At 42.0% G+C, this 22,052-nt stretch overlaps 1 protein-coding gene across 1 annotated transcript in view; it reads left to right on the plus strand.

Annotated features, from left to right (window-relative positions):
* The window catches only part of LOC139751357 (cytoplasmic dynein 2 light intermediate chain 1), a 55,600-nt gene that overhangs the window by 21,318 nt on the left and 12,230 nt on the right, over positions 1-22,052 (plus strand). Inside the window, exons 5-9 of the mRNA XM_071666718.1 lie at positions 1,162-1,251; positions 3,301-3,413; positions 3,600-3,713; positions 12,030-12,162; positions 14,782-14,880. Coding sequence (XP_071522819.1) covers positions 1,162-1,251; positions 3,301-3,413; positions 3,600-3,713; positions 12,030-12,162; positions 14,782-14,880 — 549 coding nt within the window. The remainder of the gene's footprint in view (positions 1-1,161; positions 1,252-3,300; positions 3,414-3,599; positions 3,714-12,029; positions 12,163-14,781; positions 14,881-22,052) is intronic.

Raw genomic sequence — 22,052 nt, forward strand, 5'->3', positions numbered from 1 at the left:
ATAAACACGACGCTACGACCCATAAACACGACGCTACGACCCATAAACACGACGCTACGACCTATAAACACGACGCTACGACCCATAAACACGACGCTACGACCTATAAACACGACGCTACGACCCATAAACACGACGCTACGACCCATAAACACGACGCTACGACCCATAAACACGACGCTACGACCCATAAACACGACGCTACGACCTATAAACACGACGCTACGACCCATAAACACGACGCTACGACCTATAAACACGACGCTACGACCCATAAACACGACGCTACGACCTATAAACACGACGCTACGACCCATAAACACGACGCTACGACCCATAAACACGACGCTACTACCCATTAACACGACGCTACGACCTATAAACACGACGCTACGACCCATAAACACGACGCTACGACCCATAAACACGACGCTACGACCTATAAACACGACGCTACGACCCATAAACACGACGGTACGACCCATAAACACGACGCTAAGACCTATAAACACGACGCTAAGACCTATAGACACGACGCTACGACCCATAAACGACGCTACGACCTATAAACACGACGCTACGACCCATAAACACGACGCTACGACCCATAAACACGACGCTACGACCCATAAACACGACGCTAAGACCTATAAACACGACGCTACGACCCATAAACACGACGCTACGACCCATAAACACGACGCTACCACCCATAAACACGACGCTACGACCCATAAACACGACGCTACCACCTATAAACACGACGCTACGACCTATAAACACGACGCTACGACCCATAAACACGACGCTACGACCCATAAACACGACGCTAAGACCCATAAACACGACGCTAAGACATATAATCACGACGCTACGACCCATTAACACGACGCTACGACCCATAAACACGACGCTACGACCCATAAACACGACGCTAAGACCTATAAAACGACGCTACGACCCATAAACACGACGCTAAGACCTATAAACACGACGGTACGACCCATAAACACGACGCTACGACCTATAAACACGACGTTACGACCCATAAACACGACGCTACGACCCATAAACACGACGCTAAGACCTATAAACACGACGGTACGACCCATAAACACGACGCTACGACGCTCGGAGTATGAGTGTAATGTGTGTTGGCAGGAGGAGGTGCAGAGGGCAGCGGGGTCGGTGGCGGGGCTGCAAGAGGAACTGCAGGAGGCGGCCGCCAGGAGGCTACACCCACACCAGCAGGTCAGTACACACTTACCATCTCACGTTATCTTTGCCTTACCATCTACCCTATAATATATATATATATATATATATATATATATATATATATATATATATATATATATATATATATATATATTCCTGGGGATAGGGGATTAAGAATACTTCCCACGTATTCCCTGCGTGTCGTCGAAGGCGACTAAAAGGGGAGGGAGCGGGGGGCTGGAAATCCTCCCCTCTCGTTTTTAATTTTCCGAAAGAAGGAACAGAGAAGGGGGCCAAGCGAGGATATTCCCTCAAAGGCTCAGTCCTCTGTTCTTAACGCTGTCTCGCTAATGCGGGAAATGGCGAATAGTATGAAAAAAAAAATGTTTAAAGTCCTAAGGCAGAAAACAAACATTGACTAGTGTGACCATTTATGCATTATATACACGGCCGTGTACATGACACTTGTTTCTAGTACAATGATACCTTCGCATTTGTACTACAGTGTACAGTGGTTGATGTGTCTATATTGTTGATAGGTTCTGTAAACTGCTCCAGTTCGTTAATACCAGTAATTATGACACGAACTTAACTGTATTTCTACATCATTCATTGTCTAGTGTTTCATAATACAGTACAGGAAACTTGTATTATGTATCGGTAGTTACTGACAGCCTCTCAGTAGTGCCAACGTACAGTGGTTCAGCCGTATCCATCTCTTGCCCATTATTATATACAACCATAAATACTGTATTACGTACAATGCCAACGTTTTAGTCGTATTAGTGGTTTCACGTTCACATCAGTTCACATGAATTGTGCAAGTGTCCCCCCCCCCCCTCACCTCGTGAGTTAGCCACAACACCCACTACGAAAGCTGAAGTGGGTGTCTAGTGGTTGTGCAGGTGTGACGTCATGATCATCATGGCGGTCGCGTGTAGGTGTTGTGGTAGGCCAGGCAGGCAGGCACACCAGTATGGAGGGCAGGTGAGGCAATCCCACACCTCCATCTGTGGTAAAGGCTACCGCCGGGTATTTACATGTGTCACATTATAAAAACTGCCACAGCCAGTGACTCCCAGATGTTTATATTAGCCACTCTAATGTTACCAGCTTACGACTATATCATCCCACTTACACCATACTTCAAAACATACAGAAAAATACTGTATTATTATGAATAATTATCGGTATTTTAACAAATAAAGGGACGATGTAGGATTTGTAGTATGATTAATATTCATTGTCTGCACACAAAGGCAAACTATACGTTCTGTTGATTGAATTCACAAGTGTGTTATCTAATTTCGAATTCAAATTCAACTTCACATTCAGAATGCGAGAAAATAAGTCGTCTATATGTTGTGATGTTGTCATTACCACCACAGTATAATGTGATGTTGGCAGGAGGAGCAGGAGGTGATGTTGTCATTACCATCACAGTATAATGTTACCATATGATGTTGGCAGGAGGAGCAGGAGGTGATGTTGTCATTACCACCACAGTATAATGTTACCCATGTGATGTTGGCAGGAGGAGCAGGAGGTGATGTTGTCATTACCACCACAGTATAATGTTACCATGTGATGTTGGCAGGAGGAGCAGGAGGTGATGTTGTCATTACCACCACAGTATAATGTTATCATGTGATGTTGGCAGGAGGAGCAGGAGGTGATGTTGTCATTACCACCACAGTATAATGTTACCCATGTGATGTTGGCAGGAGGAGCAGGAGGTGATGTTGTCATTACCATCACAGTATAATGTTACCATATGATGTTGGCAGGAGGAGCAGGAGGTGATGTTGTCATTACCACCACAGTATAATGTTATCATGTGATGTTGGCAGGAGGAGATGTTGTCATTACCACCACAGTATAATGTTACCCATGTGATGTTGGCAGGAGGAGCAGGAGGTGATGTTGTATTACCACTACAGTATAATGTTACTATGTGATGTTGGCAGGAGGTGATGTCATTACCACCACAGTATAATGTTACCCATGTGATGTTGGCAGGAGGAGCAGGAGGTGATGTTGTCATTACCACCACAGTATAATGTTACCATGTGATGTTGGCAGGAGGAGCAGGAGGTGACGCCATTCTTGGTACCGCTGGTGATCATTGGCGGGAAATACGACATCTTCCAAGACCTGGAGCCGGAGGGCAAGAAGATGGTATGCCGTGCACTCAGGTGAGTACTGTACTACTCTCTCCCAGGCCAGATGTACACCCCTGGCCACCCATATCCTGTGTGTACAGGATATCCGATATGTGACACATCAATGTGCACAGCTTAAACATATAAAGCACATACTTATTATGTACAGTCCTAATGTACACCTAAGTACAGATAGTGACGCCTGTGTACTACGTACAGGTACGTGGCACACACACATGGGGCGTCGCTACAGTTCTTCTCAGCCAAGGACACGGGACTCGTGAAGAAGGCCAAGGAGCTTCTCAGCCATTACGCCTTTGGCACCTCTGAAAGGTGAGAGTTAGCAACACTGATGACACTGCCGACTCTTTCCTTTTCCAGTACGAACTACGACGTAATATGATAACCAATTTGGTTTCAGCTTACTCAGATATAACCAAAATTAACTAATCAAAAGACATATTTTGGTTGAGTTTACAAGTTTGTTTTTGTAAGAAAATATGAAATACATCTAATGTTCCAGGAGAATGTATTTCATAGGAAAACTTTGAATGTGAACATTGTTAAAGCTTAGATGGAGAGTAAACAAACATGACAATGGTCCACACACGACTCATGTTACTCTCTGGCTCACCGGACGTTATGGTATGTGACTCATGTCACGGGCTCACATGTTGTGGCATCTGCCTAATGTTACCAAAACATACACAGCTATTGCTTGAGGGTAAAAACAGTCAACCCAGCTGTTCATCCACCCTTACGGTTTGGTCTATAATATGGGTACCTGGCCTAGGTTAGGATATATATATATATATATATATATATATATATATATATATATATATATATATATATATATATATATATATATATATATATATATATATATCTTTTTTCTTTCACACTATTCGCCATCTCCCGCATTAGCGAGGTTGCGTTAAGAACAGAGTGTGAAAGAAAAAAGATATATATATATATATATATATATATATATATATATATATATATATATATATATATATATATATATATATATATAATGTATGTATGACTCATGGTGAGGTGCCTGAGGATTGGCGGAATGCGTGCATAGTGCCATTGTACAAAGGCAAAGGGGATAAGAGTGAGTGCTCAAATTACAGAGGTATAAGTTTGTTGAGTATTCCTGGTAAATTATATGGGAGAGTATTGATTGAGAGGGTGAAGGCATGTACAGAGCATCAGATTGGGGAAGAGCAGTGTGGTGTCAGAAGTGGTAGAGGATGTGTGGATCAGGTGTTTGCTTTGAAGAATGTATGCGAGAAATACTTAGAAAAGCAAATGGATTTGTATGTAGCATTTATGGATCTGGAGAAGGCATATGATAGAGTTGATAGAGATGCTCTGTGGAAGGTATTAAGAATATATGGTGTGGGAGGAAAGTTGTTAGAAGCAGTGAAAAGTTTTTATCGAGGATGTAAGGCATGTGTACGTGTAGGAAGAGAGGAAAGTGATTGGTTCTCAGTGAATGTAGGTTTGCGGCAGGGGTGTGTGATGTCTCCATGGTTGTTTAATTTGTTTATGGATGGGGTTGTTAGGGAGGTAAATGCAAGAGTCTTGGAAAGAGGGGCAAGTATGAAGTCTGTTGGGGATGAGAGAGCTTGGGAAGTGAGTCAGTTGTTGTTCGCTGATGATACAGCGCTGGTGGCGGATTCATGTGAGAAACTGCAGAAGCTGGTGACGGAGTTTGGTAAAGTGTGTGGAAGAAGAAAGTTAAGAGTAAATGTGAATAAGAGCAAGGTTATTAGGTACAGTAGGGTTGAGGGTCAAGTCAATTGGGAGGTGAGTTTGAATGGAGAAAAACTGGAGGAAGTGAAGTGTTTTAGATATCTGGGAGTGGATCTGTCAGCGGATGGAACCATGGAAGCGGAAGTGGATCATAGGGTGGGGGAGGGGGCGAAAATTTTGGGAGCCTTGAAAAATGTGTGGAAGTCGAGAACATTATCCCGGAAAGCAAAAATGGGTATGTTTGAAGGAATAGTAGTTCCAACAATGTTGTATGGTTGCGAGGCGTGGGCTATGGATAGAGTTGTGCGCAGGAGGATGGATGTGCTGGAAATGAGATGTTTGAGGACAATGTGTGGTGTGAGGTGGTTTGATCAAGTAAGTAACGTAAGGGTAAGAGAGATGTGTGGAAATAAAAAGAGCGTGGTTGAGAGAGCAGAAGAGGGTGTTTTGAAATGGTTTGGGCACATGGAGAGAATGAGTGAGGAAAGATTGACCAAGAGGATATATGTGTCGGAGGTGGAGGGAACGAGGAGAAGAGGGAGACCAAATTGGAGGTGGAAAGATGGAGTGAAAAGGATTTTGTGTGATCGGGGCCTGAACATGCAGGAGGGTGAAAGGAGGGCAAGGAATAGAGTGAATTGGAGCGATGTGGTATACAGGGGTTGACGTGCTGTCAATGGATTGAATCAAGGCATGTGAAGCGTCCGGGGTAAACCATGGAAAGCTGTGTAGGTATGTATATTTGCGTGTGTGGACGTGTGTATGTACATGTGTATGGGGGGGGTTGGGCCATTTCTTTCGTCTGTTTCCTTGCGCTACCTCGCAAACGCGGGAGACAGCGACAAAGTATAAAAAAAAAAAAAAATATATATATATATATATATATATATATATATATATATATACATATATATATATATATATATATATATATATATATATATATATATATATATATATATATATATATATATATACATATATATATATATATATATATATATATATATATATATATATATATATATATATATATATATATATATATATATATATCTTTTTTCTTTTAAACTATTTGCCATTTCCCGCGTTAGCGAGGTAGCGTTAAGAACAGAGGACTGGGCCTTTTTTGGAATATCCTCACCTGGCCCCCTCTGTTCCTTCTTTTGGAAAATTAAAAAAAAAATGAGAGGGGAGGATTTCCAGCCCCCCGCTCCCTCACCTTTTAGTCGCCTTCTACGACACGCAGGGAATACGTGGGAAGTATTCTTAATCCCCTATCCCCAGGGATAATATATATATATATATATATATATATATATATATATATATATATATATATGTATATATATATATATATATATATATATATATATATCTTTCTTTTTTCAAACTATTCGCCATTTCCCGCATTAGCGAGGTAGCGTTAAGAACAGAGGACTGGGCCTTTGAGGGACTACCCTCACCTGGCCCAATTCTCTGTTCCTTCTTTTGGAAAATTAAAAAAAAACGAGAGGGGAGGATTTCCAGCCACCCGCTCCCTCCCCTTTCAGTCGCCTTCTACGACACGCAGGGAATACGTGGGAAGTATTCTTGCTCCCCTATCCCCAGGGATAATATATATATACATATACATATATATATATATATATATATATATATATATATATATATATATATATATATATATATACATATATATATTTTTCTTTTCTTTTAAGAGGTAGTGAAAGCTTTGCGGAAGATGAAAGCCGGCAAGGCAGCAGGTTTGGATGGTATTGCAGTGGAATTTATTAAAAAAGCGGGTGACTGTATTGTTGACTGGTTGGTAAGGTTATTTAATGTATGTATGACTCATGGTGAGGTGCCTGAGGATTGGCGGAATGCGTGCATAGTGCCATTGTACAAAGGCAAAGGGGATATGAGTGAGTGCTCAAATTACAGAGGTATAAGTTTGTTGAGTATTCCTGGTAGATTATATGGGAGGGTATTGATTGAGAGGGTGAAGGCATGTACAGAGCATCAGATTGTGGAAGAGCAGTGTGGTTTCAGAAGTGGTAGAGGATGTGTGGATCAGGTGTTTGCTTTGAAGAATGTATGTGAGAAATACTTAGAAAAGCAAATGGATTTGTATGTAGCATTTATGGATCTGGAGAAGGCATATGATAGAGTTGATAGAGATGCTCTGTGGAAGGTATTAAGAATATATGGTGTGGGAGGAAAGTTGTTAGAAGCAGTGAAAAGTTTTTATCGAGGATGTAAGGCATGTGTACGTGTAGGAAGAGAGGAAAGTGATTGGTTCTCAGTGAATGTAGGTTTGCGGCAGGGGTGTGTGATGTCTCCATGGTTGTTTAATTTGTTTATGGATGGGGTTGTTAGGGAGGTAAATGCAAGAGTTTTGGAAAGAGGGGCAAGTATGAAGTCTGTTGGGGATGAGAGAGCTTGGGAAGTGAGTCAGTTGTTGTTCGCTGATGATACAGCGCTGGTGGCTGATTCATGTGAGAAACTGCAGAAGCTGGTGACTGAGTTTGGAAAAGTGTGTGGAAGAAGAAAGTTAAGAGTAAATGTGAATAAGAGCAAGGTTATTAGGTACAGTAGGGTTGAGGGTCAAGTCAATTGGGAGGTGAGTTTGAATGGAGAAAAACTGGAGGAAGTGAAGTGTTTTAGATATCTGGGAGTGGATCTGGCAGCGGATGGAACCATGGAAGCGGAAGTGGATCATAGGGTGGGGGAGGGGGCGAAAATCCTGGGGGCCTTGAAGAATGTGTGGAAGTCGAGAACATTATCTCGGAAAGCAAAAATGGGTATGTTTGAAGGAATAGTGGTTCCAACAATGTTGTATGGTTGCGAGGCGTGGGCTATGGATAGAGTTGTGCGCAGGAGGATGGATGTGCTGGAAATGAGATGTTTGAGGACAATGTGTGGTGTGAGATGGTTTGATCGAGTGAGTAACGTAAGGGTAAGAGAGATGTGTGGAAATAAAAAGAGCGTGGTTGAGAGAGCAGAAGAGGGTGTTTTGAAGTGGTTTGGGCACATGGAGAGGATGAGTGAGGAAAGATTGACCAAGAGGATATATGTGTCGGAGGTGGAGGGAACAAGGAGAAGAGGGAGACCAAATTGGAGGTGGAAAGATGGAGTGAAAAAGATTTTGAGTGATTGGGGCCTGAACATGCAGGAGGGTGAAAGGAGGGCAAGGAATAGAGTGAATTGGAGCGATGTGGTATACCGGGGTTGACGTGCTGTCAGTGGATTGAAGCAAGGCATGTGAAGCGTCTGGGGTAAACCATGGAAAGCTGTGTAGGTATGTATATTTGCGTGTGTGGACGTATGTATATACATGTGTATGGGGGGGGGGGGGGTTGGGCCATTTCTTTCGTCTGTTTCCTTGCGCTACCTCGCAAACGCGGGAGACAGCGACAAAGTATAATAAATAAAATAATAAATATATATATATATATATATATATATATATATATATATATATATATATATATATATATAGATAGATAGATAGGTAGATAGATAGATAGCGTTAGCGTTAATGAGATGGCGTTGATTTGAGCCTGAGTTACCTGTGCCGTCTGTAAGTTTGGTGGTCAGACTGTAACGCCGTTCTCATGTACAACAATAACCAGATCAGATGAGAGCAATATTCCACATACCAGTAAACCACTGATTGGTTCAGCCGAAGCAAGTGTTCAGAAGGGAAGTATTACTGGCATCTGAACAGAACTCCCAGTTTGGTATTGGTCACCCTAACGGTAAGTACGTGTACGGCACGGAGGGAGTTTAGCACTCGTGGGGCACTATTTCTGTACGTGTAATATGAAGTACCACAACAATCTCACCAAAGTTTCGACCATCATCGAACGAATTTCCAAGATAGATTGGATGTTACGGTGATACCAAGTAGGGCTGATGTATAGAGTGGTGGACTTACAACAAATCGAAGATTAGATGGTTGTGAGTTGTACAGAGAAAGTTTTTAGAGGCTTTTACCTTAACTATTTTACGTTTGCCTTAATAGTTCATTTCTAATTCTGAACAAAGTCCTTCTTCCTAAGTGATAAACAAGATTTACGTATATATTGATTTCTTTGATATTCAGGTAGCAGTTGTCAGTTAGTATAATATCTTCCCTGAGCAGCTTTCTGCAGTTCTAGCATCATCTTAGCTCCTCCCTGTAAAAGCATCATATTATCCCCCAGAGAACGACGTAATGCCACTGTGGATCTCAAATATTGACACGAATGTCAATATTTTTTGGAAATTGTCTAAGAAACTGGCAATTCTGTGAGAAGACATTTTTTTTTTTTTTTTTTTTTTTTATACTTTGTCGCTGTCTCCCGCGTTTGCGAGGTAGCGCAAGGAAACAGACGAAAGAAATGCCCCCCCCCCCATACACATGTACATACACACGTCCACACACGCAAATATACATACCTACACAGCTTTCCATGGTTTACCCCAGACGCTTCACATGCCTTGATTCAATCCACTGACAGCACGTCAACCCCTGTATACCACATCGCTCCAATTCACTCTATTCCTTGCCCTCCTTTCACCCTCCTACATGTTCAGGCCCCGATCACACAAAATCTTTTTCACTCCATCTTTCCACCTCCAATTTGGTCTCCCTCTTCTCCTCGTTCCCTCCACCTCGGACACATATATCCTCTTGGTCAATCTTTCCTCACTCATTCTCTCCATGTGCCCAAACCATTTCAAAACACCCTCTTCTGCTCTCTCAACCACGCTCTTTTTATTTCCACACATCTCTCTTACCCTTACGTTACTTACTCGATCAAACCACCTCACACCACACATTTTCCTCAAACATCTCATTTCCAGCACATCCATCCTCCTGCGCACATCTCTATCCATAGCCCACGCCTCGCAACCATACAACATTGTTGGAACCACTATTCCTTCAAACATACCCATTTTTGCTTTCCGAGATAATGTTCTCGACTTCCACACATTTTTCAAGGCTCCCAAAATTTTCGCCCCCTCCCCCACCCTATGATCCACTTCCGCTTCCATGGTTCCATCCGCTGACAGATCCACTCCCAGATATCTAAAACACTTCACTTCCTCCAGTTTTTCTCCATTCAAACTCACCTCCCAATTGACTTGACCCTCAACCCTACTGTACCTAATAACCTTGCTCTTATTCACATTTACTCTTAACTTTCTTCTTCCACACACTTTACCAAACTCAGTCACCAGCTTCTGCAGTTTCTCACATGAATCAGCCACCAGCGCTGTATCATCAGCGAACAACAACTGACTCACTTCCCAAGCTCTCTCATCCCCAACAGACTTCATACTTGCCCCTCTTTCCAGGACTCGACAGAATTCTTTTAAATGTCCTCTAGGTCTTATCTCGTCTCTTTAAAATCCTATTCCTGGTGAGGAAGGAAAGGCTTAGTTTGGTATATCTCTGGTCAGTGTCTGGGCCACAGTCTGTGATGGTGAATCTGAGGTGAGTTACTCGAGCCTGGGAGTTGTACATTCCCTGGAGAGGAAGGGTTTCCTCCAGCCGAACTGGCTCATACGGGCCAGGTGATGCCGTGTGGCTCAGTAAGTAGTGTACTGGGGTATGGCCGCTACCCGTGATGTGGACACCTACTGCCCACTACAGGCAGCAGCACATCTTCCGTCAGCCACAGCCCTTGCTGGTCTTGTGCTATCCAAGACAAAGATCATGATCCCAATGACTGTGGTAGCCTGGCTTGTTTCAGCTGTAGGGAAACCATGGCATCCAATATCTATGAGTTATAACCACTTGGTGTGGCCTCTCACTAAATATTAAAGTCTGCCTTGTATGCCATAACCCTGCCAGGGACTGACGTCCCAGCTTCCATGGTCCGTGGCTTCATCATAGCACACAACCCCTCCCTCCACTCTAAGGCGACTTCGCTGAAGAGGTCTCGACAGATATTTGCGGTGTGGATGTGTTCGTTGTGTCCTGCAAGAACATAGTCAGGCTTTCTTTTCATTTTGTGCGAATGTGTGTGTGTGTGTGTGTTCTGTGACATTCAAACGTATTCTTTTTTGTGATTATTTAAACTTAGATCTGAGGCAGTGTACACAACAGTATGTGTTAATACTATGCAGTCTTCACCAGTGGGTGGTAGATAATGTTAACTTGTGAGGACCAAATATCTCTCATCTTCCATTACATATTGTTTTCCTGTGTGAAGATATACAGCTTCTGTGTGATCTGCCGAGATGCACAGCTTCTGTGCAGTCGTCTGTGGCCGACACTGTGCTCACTGATACACAGTCTGAATGATGTTAGTATGTATTGTGTGTTCTCAGTAAGATGTTTGTCTTTGCACTGTAAGGATAAGGTGTATGTTATATCAGTGTCCACTAGGGCTACTGTAAGCAGATACTATGGTCTGGGCTCCGTATGAGTATGCACTGTATGTGCTCTCAGGATATGTAGTCTAACCTCTGTAATCCTGTAACCTGCTAACTTGTGAGGAATGCCAGTATAGTGAAGGAATGGATGTGGGCAGTTTAAAAAGTCACTGCAGTATTTCTCCCTGCAGACATCATTGCAACAAGACCGTTGGACTAATGATCAATTGTCTTGACATCATGAGATATTGCCTGATTAATGACACCAAAGATCACGTCATCATCTACAGTAATTACCTGCTTGTATCGTACGGGGAGGGAGTTTTACACTCGTATGGCTGCTCCATCTCTGTAATATCTGCTGTCATACAGCATGTTGAATTTCTGTATGTTGTCTGCATGAACCACGTTCCCAGTCATTTTATTCCGCTTATGCATCACTCTCATACAGTAAAAGTACTTTCCCTCATCTTTTATCAACAAGATTGTGATGTGTATTACCTTGTGCTACAGCCGGAGCCTGGCCCAAGACTACAACAAGCCGCTGATCATCCCAGCAGGTAGCGACAGTCTGGCCACCATCAATATGTCAGAGGACCTCACTTTCGACGCCTGGAGACATGTCTTCACCACCAGGTTCCCTCAGGTTAGAGCAGCACAACTCACAGTATTCAGTGAAACTCATTATGATATATTACTATCACTTCTTGTACCCTCCAGCATGACCAGCGTCAACCATTGCCAGTCAGTAGCACTATGACAACCACACAGCAGGAGTGGGTACATCATACTGATTATACCAATCAACAAATGATGTGCCCTCATGACTTTTTTCCCTACTGTATTTCCCCTTGATACATAAACCTTACATGGGTTCCCGGCTATGATGCAGGCAGTGCCATATGTTCCTGATGAATGAATGAATGAAATCCTACCCACTTTAGTCTTGTGGTGATCAGTTCCGCCGTATCTCGAGAGATCTTTCCTCTGCATCAGTTCTGCGTCTGTTTAAAAAAAAAAAATTCTGTTCATGGTCAATTTTTTCTGCTGTTTTCTGTCTCAGAAAATAACATCAAAGAAGACACGTATTGACCATCCCTAATTTGCCAGTCCAGTTTTAGGCTGCACTTTTAATATCCTATCAGTACTGTCTGTTGTCTACAGAAAATGTCATAAAAGTTCTGTAAATCACCATGTTCTGTATCCATCGTTCTTGATTGCACTAATAGTCGTGGGCGAGGCTTCATGACTCCCCTCTCTTATTATCTTCTGCGTGACATGATCTTAAATTTTTTACATCATCTATTCGCTTCCAAATCTTTTCAGTTACGTCCATAACGAACGCTTCAACCGTAGTTAATATCTGCCAAACGAGACAAAATTTCAGACATTTCAGGAGTTACTCCACTGCATTCCTTACATGCAGTGTACAAACTCCATCTTGCCTCTTGCCTCACAGCATGACGTACAGTGAGAACTAACCAGGACACGAGTTTGCATACGATAATCACATGACATCACTTTACTGAAGTCGGGTGCATGAATATTTCTCCAGTCATTCACTCTGTGGAAAACCCTTAACTGTCATATCCTGTCACACGGCCAGCGTAATCACTCGCTATCAACACCATAGGTTGAACACAGGTTGTGCCAGCTACTCTCTCAGCAATGCTATAAATCCTCACACTAAACATTGTCAAATGACCAAGTTAACTAAATATAGTGTCTTATTACCCTAAGTACTCATGATACCAGCATTGTCAAAGTTAACTAATTATAGTATTAATATTACCCCATCTTACACTAAGCAGCCGTTAAACCACCATTGTGCTAAGTGACCAAATTAACCAATTATGTCTTATTAACCTCTGATATCAACAAACTGTATAACCGAAATGCCTTAATAACTCGTACTTTGATCAGGTGAGCGATAATGTCTGTGTTAACTAGTTCCACTAGTCAGTCATGTTGCCTTCTCATAAGATTACTCTAACACATTACTGCCTCTCTCCTGTCGTACAACCAAAGCAGCTACATATAAATAATCCTTCGCCTGAATAAATAAATTACGCAGTCCAGAGGCAAAAGCAAACATTTCTCACAACTAAATTACAAGACCAATAAACAAGAAAACCTCACTAGTCTGTCGTGTAAACAAACCATCACATCACAATATCTTACTCCACAAGTCATTTGACTCCCCAGGTGTGTAACCAGCAAAATACTGCCACCCAGAACGAGTAATGTACACCTGCAGCACATTTTCTTTAAGCTCATGTACAGAAGAGATATCTCTGCGTCCAACCAACAAATGCCATTATTTAATTACTTTTGATTTCACCATAAATGATGTGATGTGTTGGTGAGCATATTCTTTCAGTGATAATTCAACTTATTACTAAGATTCTCAATGAAATATTTCGAAATATATATTTCAAGTCCTTTGATCTAGATCTTCCAAGGATTGATAAATGTTCCCTACATCAGGTGACGGTAAGCTACCAACACAGTTCTCAGTTACAAGCTCACGTACACAATGAATGACAGGTTTCGCTATCAAATGTTTCTCACGTCTGAGGCGTGTTTATTATGGTGACATATCTGTTCACGTTAACCTGATATAGTTATCCAGTTCTGTTCATTTACATTATGGTCGCTCACGAGAAAACACTAGCAGCCATGGTTACTCACCAATACATGAGACTGTAGCTTCTTTCTGTACCTCCAATGCATCTCATGATCCCTCAGGAACTCAAAACAACCGAGTAACTAAAGATTATTATCATTCATGGTGAAAAGTAATTACAACTCGTCTCTCTCCATAACAACTGGCTTTCAGAACAGCATTCTTGTATCAGAACTCACAGTTAGTAAGCATTCATAACCAGAATACTTCATTTATGAACAACACAGTTAACTTGTCATCAGTATCAATCACTCCTAAACATACCTTCAAAAAAGTTTGCGTAACTATTTTGATTTGTTAATCTGTAACTAAATAACTCGTGTCATAAAACTATTGCGTAATCTTCACATAATACTTGGGTTCCTGTCTCTCAAACACTCATGGAAGCCACTCATAAGAAACGACGGTCACTCAATACTTAGAATAACTTGTGTTCGTCTTCTACCATTCACTATACGTCACCGTCATTCAAACTAATTGGTAACCATGCGTTTCCATACACACTATACCAACCGGCCGCACCACTCACAGCCACCCACACCTGCTCCTCCAACATATCATCATTACCAATGTTCACAGGATAACGAGGATAGGTCATCAGTGTTACCAGAAGACCCAGCCAGAGACCCTACCTACGCCGAGGCTGACGTTGACAACCTCAGAACCCAGAAAGACGAGGTAAGTCCGAGTTTGCTGATATTTGGCATAACTGAGGCTCATAGCTACCATCTCATTTGGGCGAGAGCTGCTATATTCTTAGCTCATATCAGACCATCATAATCTCTGAATGACATAAACTACAAAGGCAGGTTAGGATTGGGGGATAAAAGATTACAATATTCATCCCTTCACATTATACACAACCACCAGGATGGCAACACCAAATGAGTTAGAAGTGGCTGGCTGATACGGTGTCATTTCCTGCTAACATTGACATCTTATAAACCGCTGATACTAAAATTAACCTACTTTTCCTGCCTTAAGATGTCCTGTGTTGATCTCACAGCACTCGAGAAAGAGATCAAGTCCACTCTTGGCTTCGTAACAGATACCCTAACATCGGAGCACTTTCCAACATAATACAGATCCTAAAGCCCTCCAACACCCTCTCCTTCTTCCGTCTAACATCACCCCTGTCTTCAGTATCCAGATTCTGTGAAATACCGATCCACAGTAGAAACAAAATATTCCACTTTCACATATAAGACATGGTTTCAGAACTAAACACCTCACACTGTATCCAAGATGGCTACAACCAACCACAGCCCCCCTTCCCGCACGGTACTACTGGCAGACAACAAAGCATTTGACACTGTCCCCGAAACATCTTCACACAAAAGATATAACAATGATAAAGAATGGCAGGCCAACTTCAAAGCTGGCCACCACGTCAGTCATTCGCAAGACCACTTCTAAAACTACTAAACTCTAGTGGAATTCCCCAAGGATTGATTCTTAGTCCAGCCCTCTTCGATCTCTTCCCATACGACTTCCATTACTTCCAGCAAACATGAAGGTCCTCTCATATGAGAACACAGACGACCTCACAATCACCGACGCTATAGCAGCAACATGAATTATGCAGCACTACATCACACCATTGGAACAGTGGCTCACACAGCAGAATGTCAGCATCTCAACGTGTTTTGAATTGCTCTTTTATCTCCAGACACCCAACCAACACCTTCTAGTCTACTTGTTTAGATAGTCACTTTGAATTGCTCTTTTATCTCCAGACACCCAACCAACACCTTCTAGTCTACTTGTTTAGATAGTCACTCCAGCTGAACAAAACACCAAATATTCTAAACATCACTCACGGTACCTATCCCCCTCCCCCCCATCCCATTCCATCCCTTTTCATGGTGGAAAAATCAGATTTGGACAAGAAAAAGATTTTTAACATCTCTATAAACAATTCATCCACATCCTTCTAAACTACACTACCCCTACGTGGTCGTCCATCCTATAAAATGCCAATATAGCAGTTATGAAACACAAAATAGAGCACTCAGACAAGGGCTACTTAACCACAAACACTCACCACCTGCACAAGGAAACAAAAGACCCACTATACCACTTCAACATGCTCGGCACTCATATCTTTGCAACATCACTAGAACTTTCCTATGGGAACCATCTCATAATTAACTAACAGTTCCTAAATAAGAATAAAAAGCTTACCTCACGCTTCAGCATCCTCTTCTAACAGATCCTCCTTCCAACAAACACAACACTGAGAGAACACATACACTTCAAATGACCCAAGAAGCATTAAACCACCATCATGCCACCAGACATCCAAAACTACACTCCCCAGACATACACGAGTCGCACTATCCCGTCTGTGCTGTGGCCACCATACATCCCTACAATACAACAAACACTGATTCACTACGTCCCAGGAATTTGCATGCCCACCATTAATTACCACACTGATGACATCGAACACTTACTGCTCCGTTACCCTGCTTTCTCCCTCTCCCCACATAGACACACACACCTAACAACAACAGACTTTTTGACCTGTGGTCCCGCCTGGTGAACATGACCTGCTTCCTGAATGCTTCGGGAACCCCATTAAGTTAAACGGGATTCCTAGGGCAGGAAGTATATACTGAATATATTAATTCTTACTAAGGTAATGTAATCCCAGGAACCCTTGGTTGAATCATAGAGCTTCAAGACTGCACTCCATGAAGAAGCAGGGAAATGATAAACTCCTTTACAGGAAGAATTTTTTTTCTTTTTTTTTTTGAGGCTTTACTTCTTTCCATCTAGTGATGAAGACGAGCCTCGGCGAAAGTGGCTTCTCACTCTTACTGTAACCACCTCCTAACAGTCCGATAACACCTACTTACTTCATGTCCAGTAAGTTTCATCTATCCTTTTGGGGTTGCAGCAGTCAGGAAGCTGGCCCACTTCATCATTTGAGACCCCGGATCATAAAGTGTTGTGTGTGCGCCTATGTGCAGAGACTGTAGTAAGTGCTCGGTGTCTTAATGATAGTTTCATAGTGGGCAAGAAGGGTTTGGTATATGCTGGAACGGTGTTTGTTGTGTTGTTCTGGAGGGTAACCAGAACATAAGCGTGTAAGTTTGACTCGCCTTCGTTTGAGGATTGTGGCTTGTGATGGGTGAACATCTGGTGGGTTGGAGTTTGAGAATGAGGTGGAGGGTCGGTTGTTTAGTGGCTTGGGTTGCTTTAGTGTGAATGTGTTTTGTTTGTGTTGTATTTGTTGAGGGTCGGGGGTATCTGCAAGTAGGAGTGACTAAAGTGCGAGGCAGGGGTAACTTTTTATTTCTACTGGAGTATTTCTGTACGGTTATAAGTGTTTTAGATGGGAGGGGATCTAGTGTTGCTACGTAGAGTTGAGTGCCGAGCATACTGAGGCGAGATCGTTGGGAGGATCTTTATTTTTATCTTTTTTTACTGTAAAAGTGTTGAGTGATATCGTCAGTCAGCCAGTGATTGTCCTGTGGTATTTTGTGTGCTTTGCAGCTTTGTAATATTTGATTTTGAGATGTAGGGTATCAGTTATGTGTGGCTTAGTTGAAAGTGGACAGGATCAATTGTTTGCATAAAATGTTGAGTGGCTCTTTCTTGTCCATTTCTGCTGCTAGTTGGTCTTGTGAGGGCATTTACTTTGTGTTGACGTTATTAGTGTGGGGAACAGATGTCGTGTGGCTGTCTATGATATCTAGAATGGTTGGGGTTTTACCGAGTGACTGGAGGGTGTCAAATGAACTCGTAACTGTCTGGGGATAAAATAGTGATTGAAGACTTATGTGCTGTCAGTGTGTCTTGTGATTTTGAGATTGTCTCCATATTAAAAGACCTTCATGTTGAGATTTGCTTTAGGTAATGGTGCTAGTGTAGGAAGAGACGGTAGAGCAGGAAAAAAAATGAGTACTTAGTAGACTCCATTGTAGAGTTTAAATGTTTTAGAGGTAAAGTCAGCCTTGTAGCTGATTAAGAAATTGGCCATATATATATATATATATATATATATATATATATATATATATATATATATATATATATATATATTTATCCCTGGGGATAGGGGAGAAAGAATACTTCCCACGTATTCCCTGCGTGTCGTAGAAGGCGACTAAAAGGGAAGGGAGCGGGGGGCTGGAAATCCTCCCCTCTCGTTTTTTTTTTTTTTCTTTTAATTTTCCAAAAGAAGGAACAGAGAAGGGGGCCAGGTGAGGGTATTCCCTCAAAGGCCCAGTCCTCTGTTCTTAACGCTACCTCGCTATCGCGGGAAATGGCGAATAGTATGAAAAAAAAAAATATATATATATATATATATATATATATATATATATATATATATATATATATATATATATATATATATTCCCTGGGGATAGGGGAGAAAGAATACTTCCCACGTATTCCCTGCGTGTCGTAGAAGGCGACTAAAAGGGAAGGGAGCGGGGGCTGGAAATCCTCCCCTTTTTTTTTTTTTTTTTCCAAAGGAAGGAACAGAGAAGGGGGCTGGATGAGGATGTTTCCTCAGAGGCCCAGTCCTCTGTTCTTAACGCTACCTCGCTGACGCGGGAAAGGGCGAATAGTATGAAAGAAAGAATATATATATATATATATATATATATATATATATATATATATATATATATATATATATATATATTTTATCCCTGGGATAGGGGAAAAAGAATACTTCCCATGCATTCCTCACGTGTCGTACAAGGCGACTAAAGGGGACGGGAGCGGGGGGGCCAGAAACCCTCCCCTCCTTGTATTTTAACTTTCTAAAAGGGGAAACAGAAGGAGGAGTCACGCGGGGAGTGCTCATCCTCCTCGAAGGCTCAGATTGGGGTGTCTAAATGTGTGTGGATGTAACCAAGATGAGAAAAAGAGAGAGATAGGTAGTATGTTTGAGGAAAGGAACCTGGATGCTTTGGCTCTGAGTGAAACGAAGCTCAAGGGTAAAGGGGAAGAGTGGTTTGGGAATGTCTTGGGAGTAAAGTCAGGGGTTAGTGACAGGACAAGAGCAAGGGAAGGAGTAGCACTACTCCTGAAACAGGAGTGGTGGGAGTATGTGGTAGAGTGTAAGAAAGTAAATTCTAGATTGATATGGGTAAAACTGAAAGTTGATGGAGGGAGATGGGTGATTATTAGTGCATATGCACCTGGGCATGAGAAGGAAGATCATGAGAGGCAAGTGCTTTGGGAGCAGCTGAATGAGTGTGTTAGTGGTTTTGATGCACAATACCAGGTTATAGTGATGGGTGATTTGAATGCAAAGGTGAGTAATATGGCAGTTGAGGGAATAATTGGTATACATGGGGTGTTCAGTGTTGTAAATGGAAATGGTGAAGAGCTTGTAGATTTATGTGCTGAAAAAGGACTGGTGATTGGGAATACCTAGTTTAAAAAGAGAGATATACGTAAGTATACGTATGTAAGTAGGAGAGATGGCCAGAGAGCGTTATTGGATTACGTGTTAATTGATAGGTGCGCAAAAGAGAGACTTTTGGATGTTAATGTGCTGAGAGATGCAACTGGAGGGATGTCTGATCATTATCTTGTGGAGGCTGAGGTGAAGATTTGTAGGGATTTTCAGAAAAGAAGAGAGAATGTTGGGGTGAAGAGAGTGGTGAGAGTAAGTGAGCTTGGAAAGGAGACTTCTGTGAGGAAGTACCAGGAGAGACTGAGTACAGAATGGAAAAATGTGAGAATAAAGGAGGTAAGGGGAGTGGGGGAGGAATGGGATGTATTTAGGGAAGCAGTGATGGTTTGCGCAAAAGATGCTTGTGGCATGAGAAGTGTGGGAGGTGGGTTGATTAGAAACGGTAGTGAGTGGTGGGATGAAGAAGTAAGATTATTAGCGAAAGAGAAGAGAGAGGCATTTGGAGTGGGAGATGTATAAAAGAAAGAAGCAGGAGGTCAAGAAAAAGGTGCAAGAGTTGAAAGAGAGGGCAAATGAGAGTTGGGGTGAGAGACTATCATTTAATTTTAGGGAGAATAAAAAGATGTTTTGGAAGGAAGTAAATAAAGTGTGTAAGACAAGAGAACAAATGAGAACTTCAGTGAAGGGGGCTAATGGGGAGGTGATAACAAGTAGTGGTGATGTGAGAAGAAGAGGGAGTGAGTATTTTGAAGGTTTGTTGAATGTGTTTGATGATAGAATGGCAGATATAGGGTGTTTTGGTCGAGGTGGTGTGCAAAGTGGGAGGGTTAGGGAAAATGATTTGGTAAACAGAGAAGAGGTAGTAAAGGCTTTGTGGAAGATGAAACCCGGCAAGGCAGCAGGCTTGGATGATATTGCAGTAGAATTTATTAAAAAAGGGGATGACTGTATTGTTGACTGGTTGGTAAGGTTATTTAATGTATGTATGATTCATGGTGAGGTGCCTGAGGATTGGAGGAATGCTTGCATAGTGCCATTGTACAAAGGCAAAGGGGATAAGAGTGAGTGCTCAAATTACAGAGGTATAAGTTTGTTGAGTATTCCTGGTAAGTTATAAGGGAGGGTATTGATATAGGGGGTGAAGGCATATACAGAGCATCAGGTTGGGGAAAAGCAGTGTGGTTTCTGAAGTGGTAGAGGATGTGTGGATCAGGTGTTTGCTTTGAAGAATGTATGTGAGAAATACTTAGAAAAGCAAAAGGATTTGTATGTAGCATTTATGGATCTGGAGAAGGCATATGATAGAGTTGATAGAGATGCTCTGTGGAAGGTACTAAGAATACATAGTGTGGGAGGCAAGTTGTTAGAAGCAGTGAAAAGTTTTTATCGAGGATGTAAGGCATGTGTACGTGTAGGAAGAGAGGAAAGTGATTGATTCTCAGTGAATGTAGGTTTGCGGCAGGGATGTGTGATGTCTCCATGGTTGTTTAATTTGTTTATGGATGGGGTTGTTAGGGAGAAGAATGCAAGAGTTTTGGAAAGAGGGGCAAGTATGCAGTCTGTTGTGGATGAGAGAGCTTTGGAGGCGAGTCAGTTGTTGTTCGCTGATGAGACAGTGCTGGTGACTGAGTTTGGTAAAGTGTGTGAAAGAAGAAAGTTGAGAGTAAATGTGAATAAGAGCAAGGTTATTAGGCACAGTAGGGTTGAGGGTCAAGTTAATTGGGAGGTAAGTTTGAATGGAGAAAAACTAGAGGAAGTAAAGTGTTTTAGATATCTGGGAGTGGATCTGGCAGCGGATGGAACCATGGAAGCGGAAGTGGATCATAGGGTGGGGGAGGGGGCGAAAATTCTGGGAGCCTTGAAGAATGTGTGGAAGTCGAGAACATTATCTCGGAAAGCAAAAATGCGTATGTTTGAAGGAATAGTGGTTCCAACAATGTTGTATGGTTGCGAGGCATGGGCTATGGATAGAGTTGTGCGCACAAGGGTGGATGTGCTGGAAATGAGATGTTTGAGGACAATATGTGGTGTGAGGTGGTTTGATCGAGTAAGTAATGTAAGGGTAAGAGAGATGTGTGGAAATAAAAAGAGTGTGGTTGAGAGAGCAGAAGAGGGTGTTTTGAAGTGGTTTGGTCACATGGAGAGAATGAGTGAGGAAAGATTGACAAAGAGGATATATATGTCAGAGGTGGAGGGAACGAGGAGAAGTGGGAGAGAAATTGGAGGTGGAAAGATGGAGTGAAAATAAAGAAAATAAATAAAGAAAAAAAAAAAAAAAAAAAAAAAAAATATATATATATATATATATATATATATATATATATATATATATATATATATATATGGGCTATGGATAGAGTTGTGCGCAGGAGGATGGATGTGCTGGAAATGAGATGTTTGAGGACAATGTGTGGTGTGAGGTGGTTTGATCGAGTGAGTAACGTAAGGGTAAGAGAGATGTGTGGAA

This window comes from Panulirus ornatus, chromosome 11 (assembly GCF_036320965.1).
Source record: "Panulirus ornatus isolate Po-2019 chromosome 11, ASM3632096v1, whole genome shotgun sequence".
Taxonomy (NCBI): domain Eukaryota; kingdom Metazoa; phylum Arthropoda; class Malacostraca; order Decapoda; family Palinuridae; genus Panulirus; species Panulirus ornatus.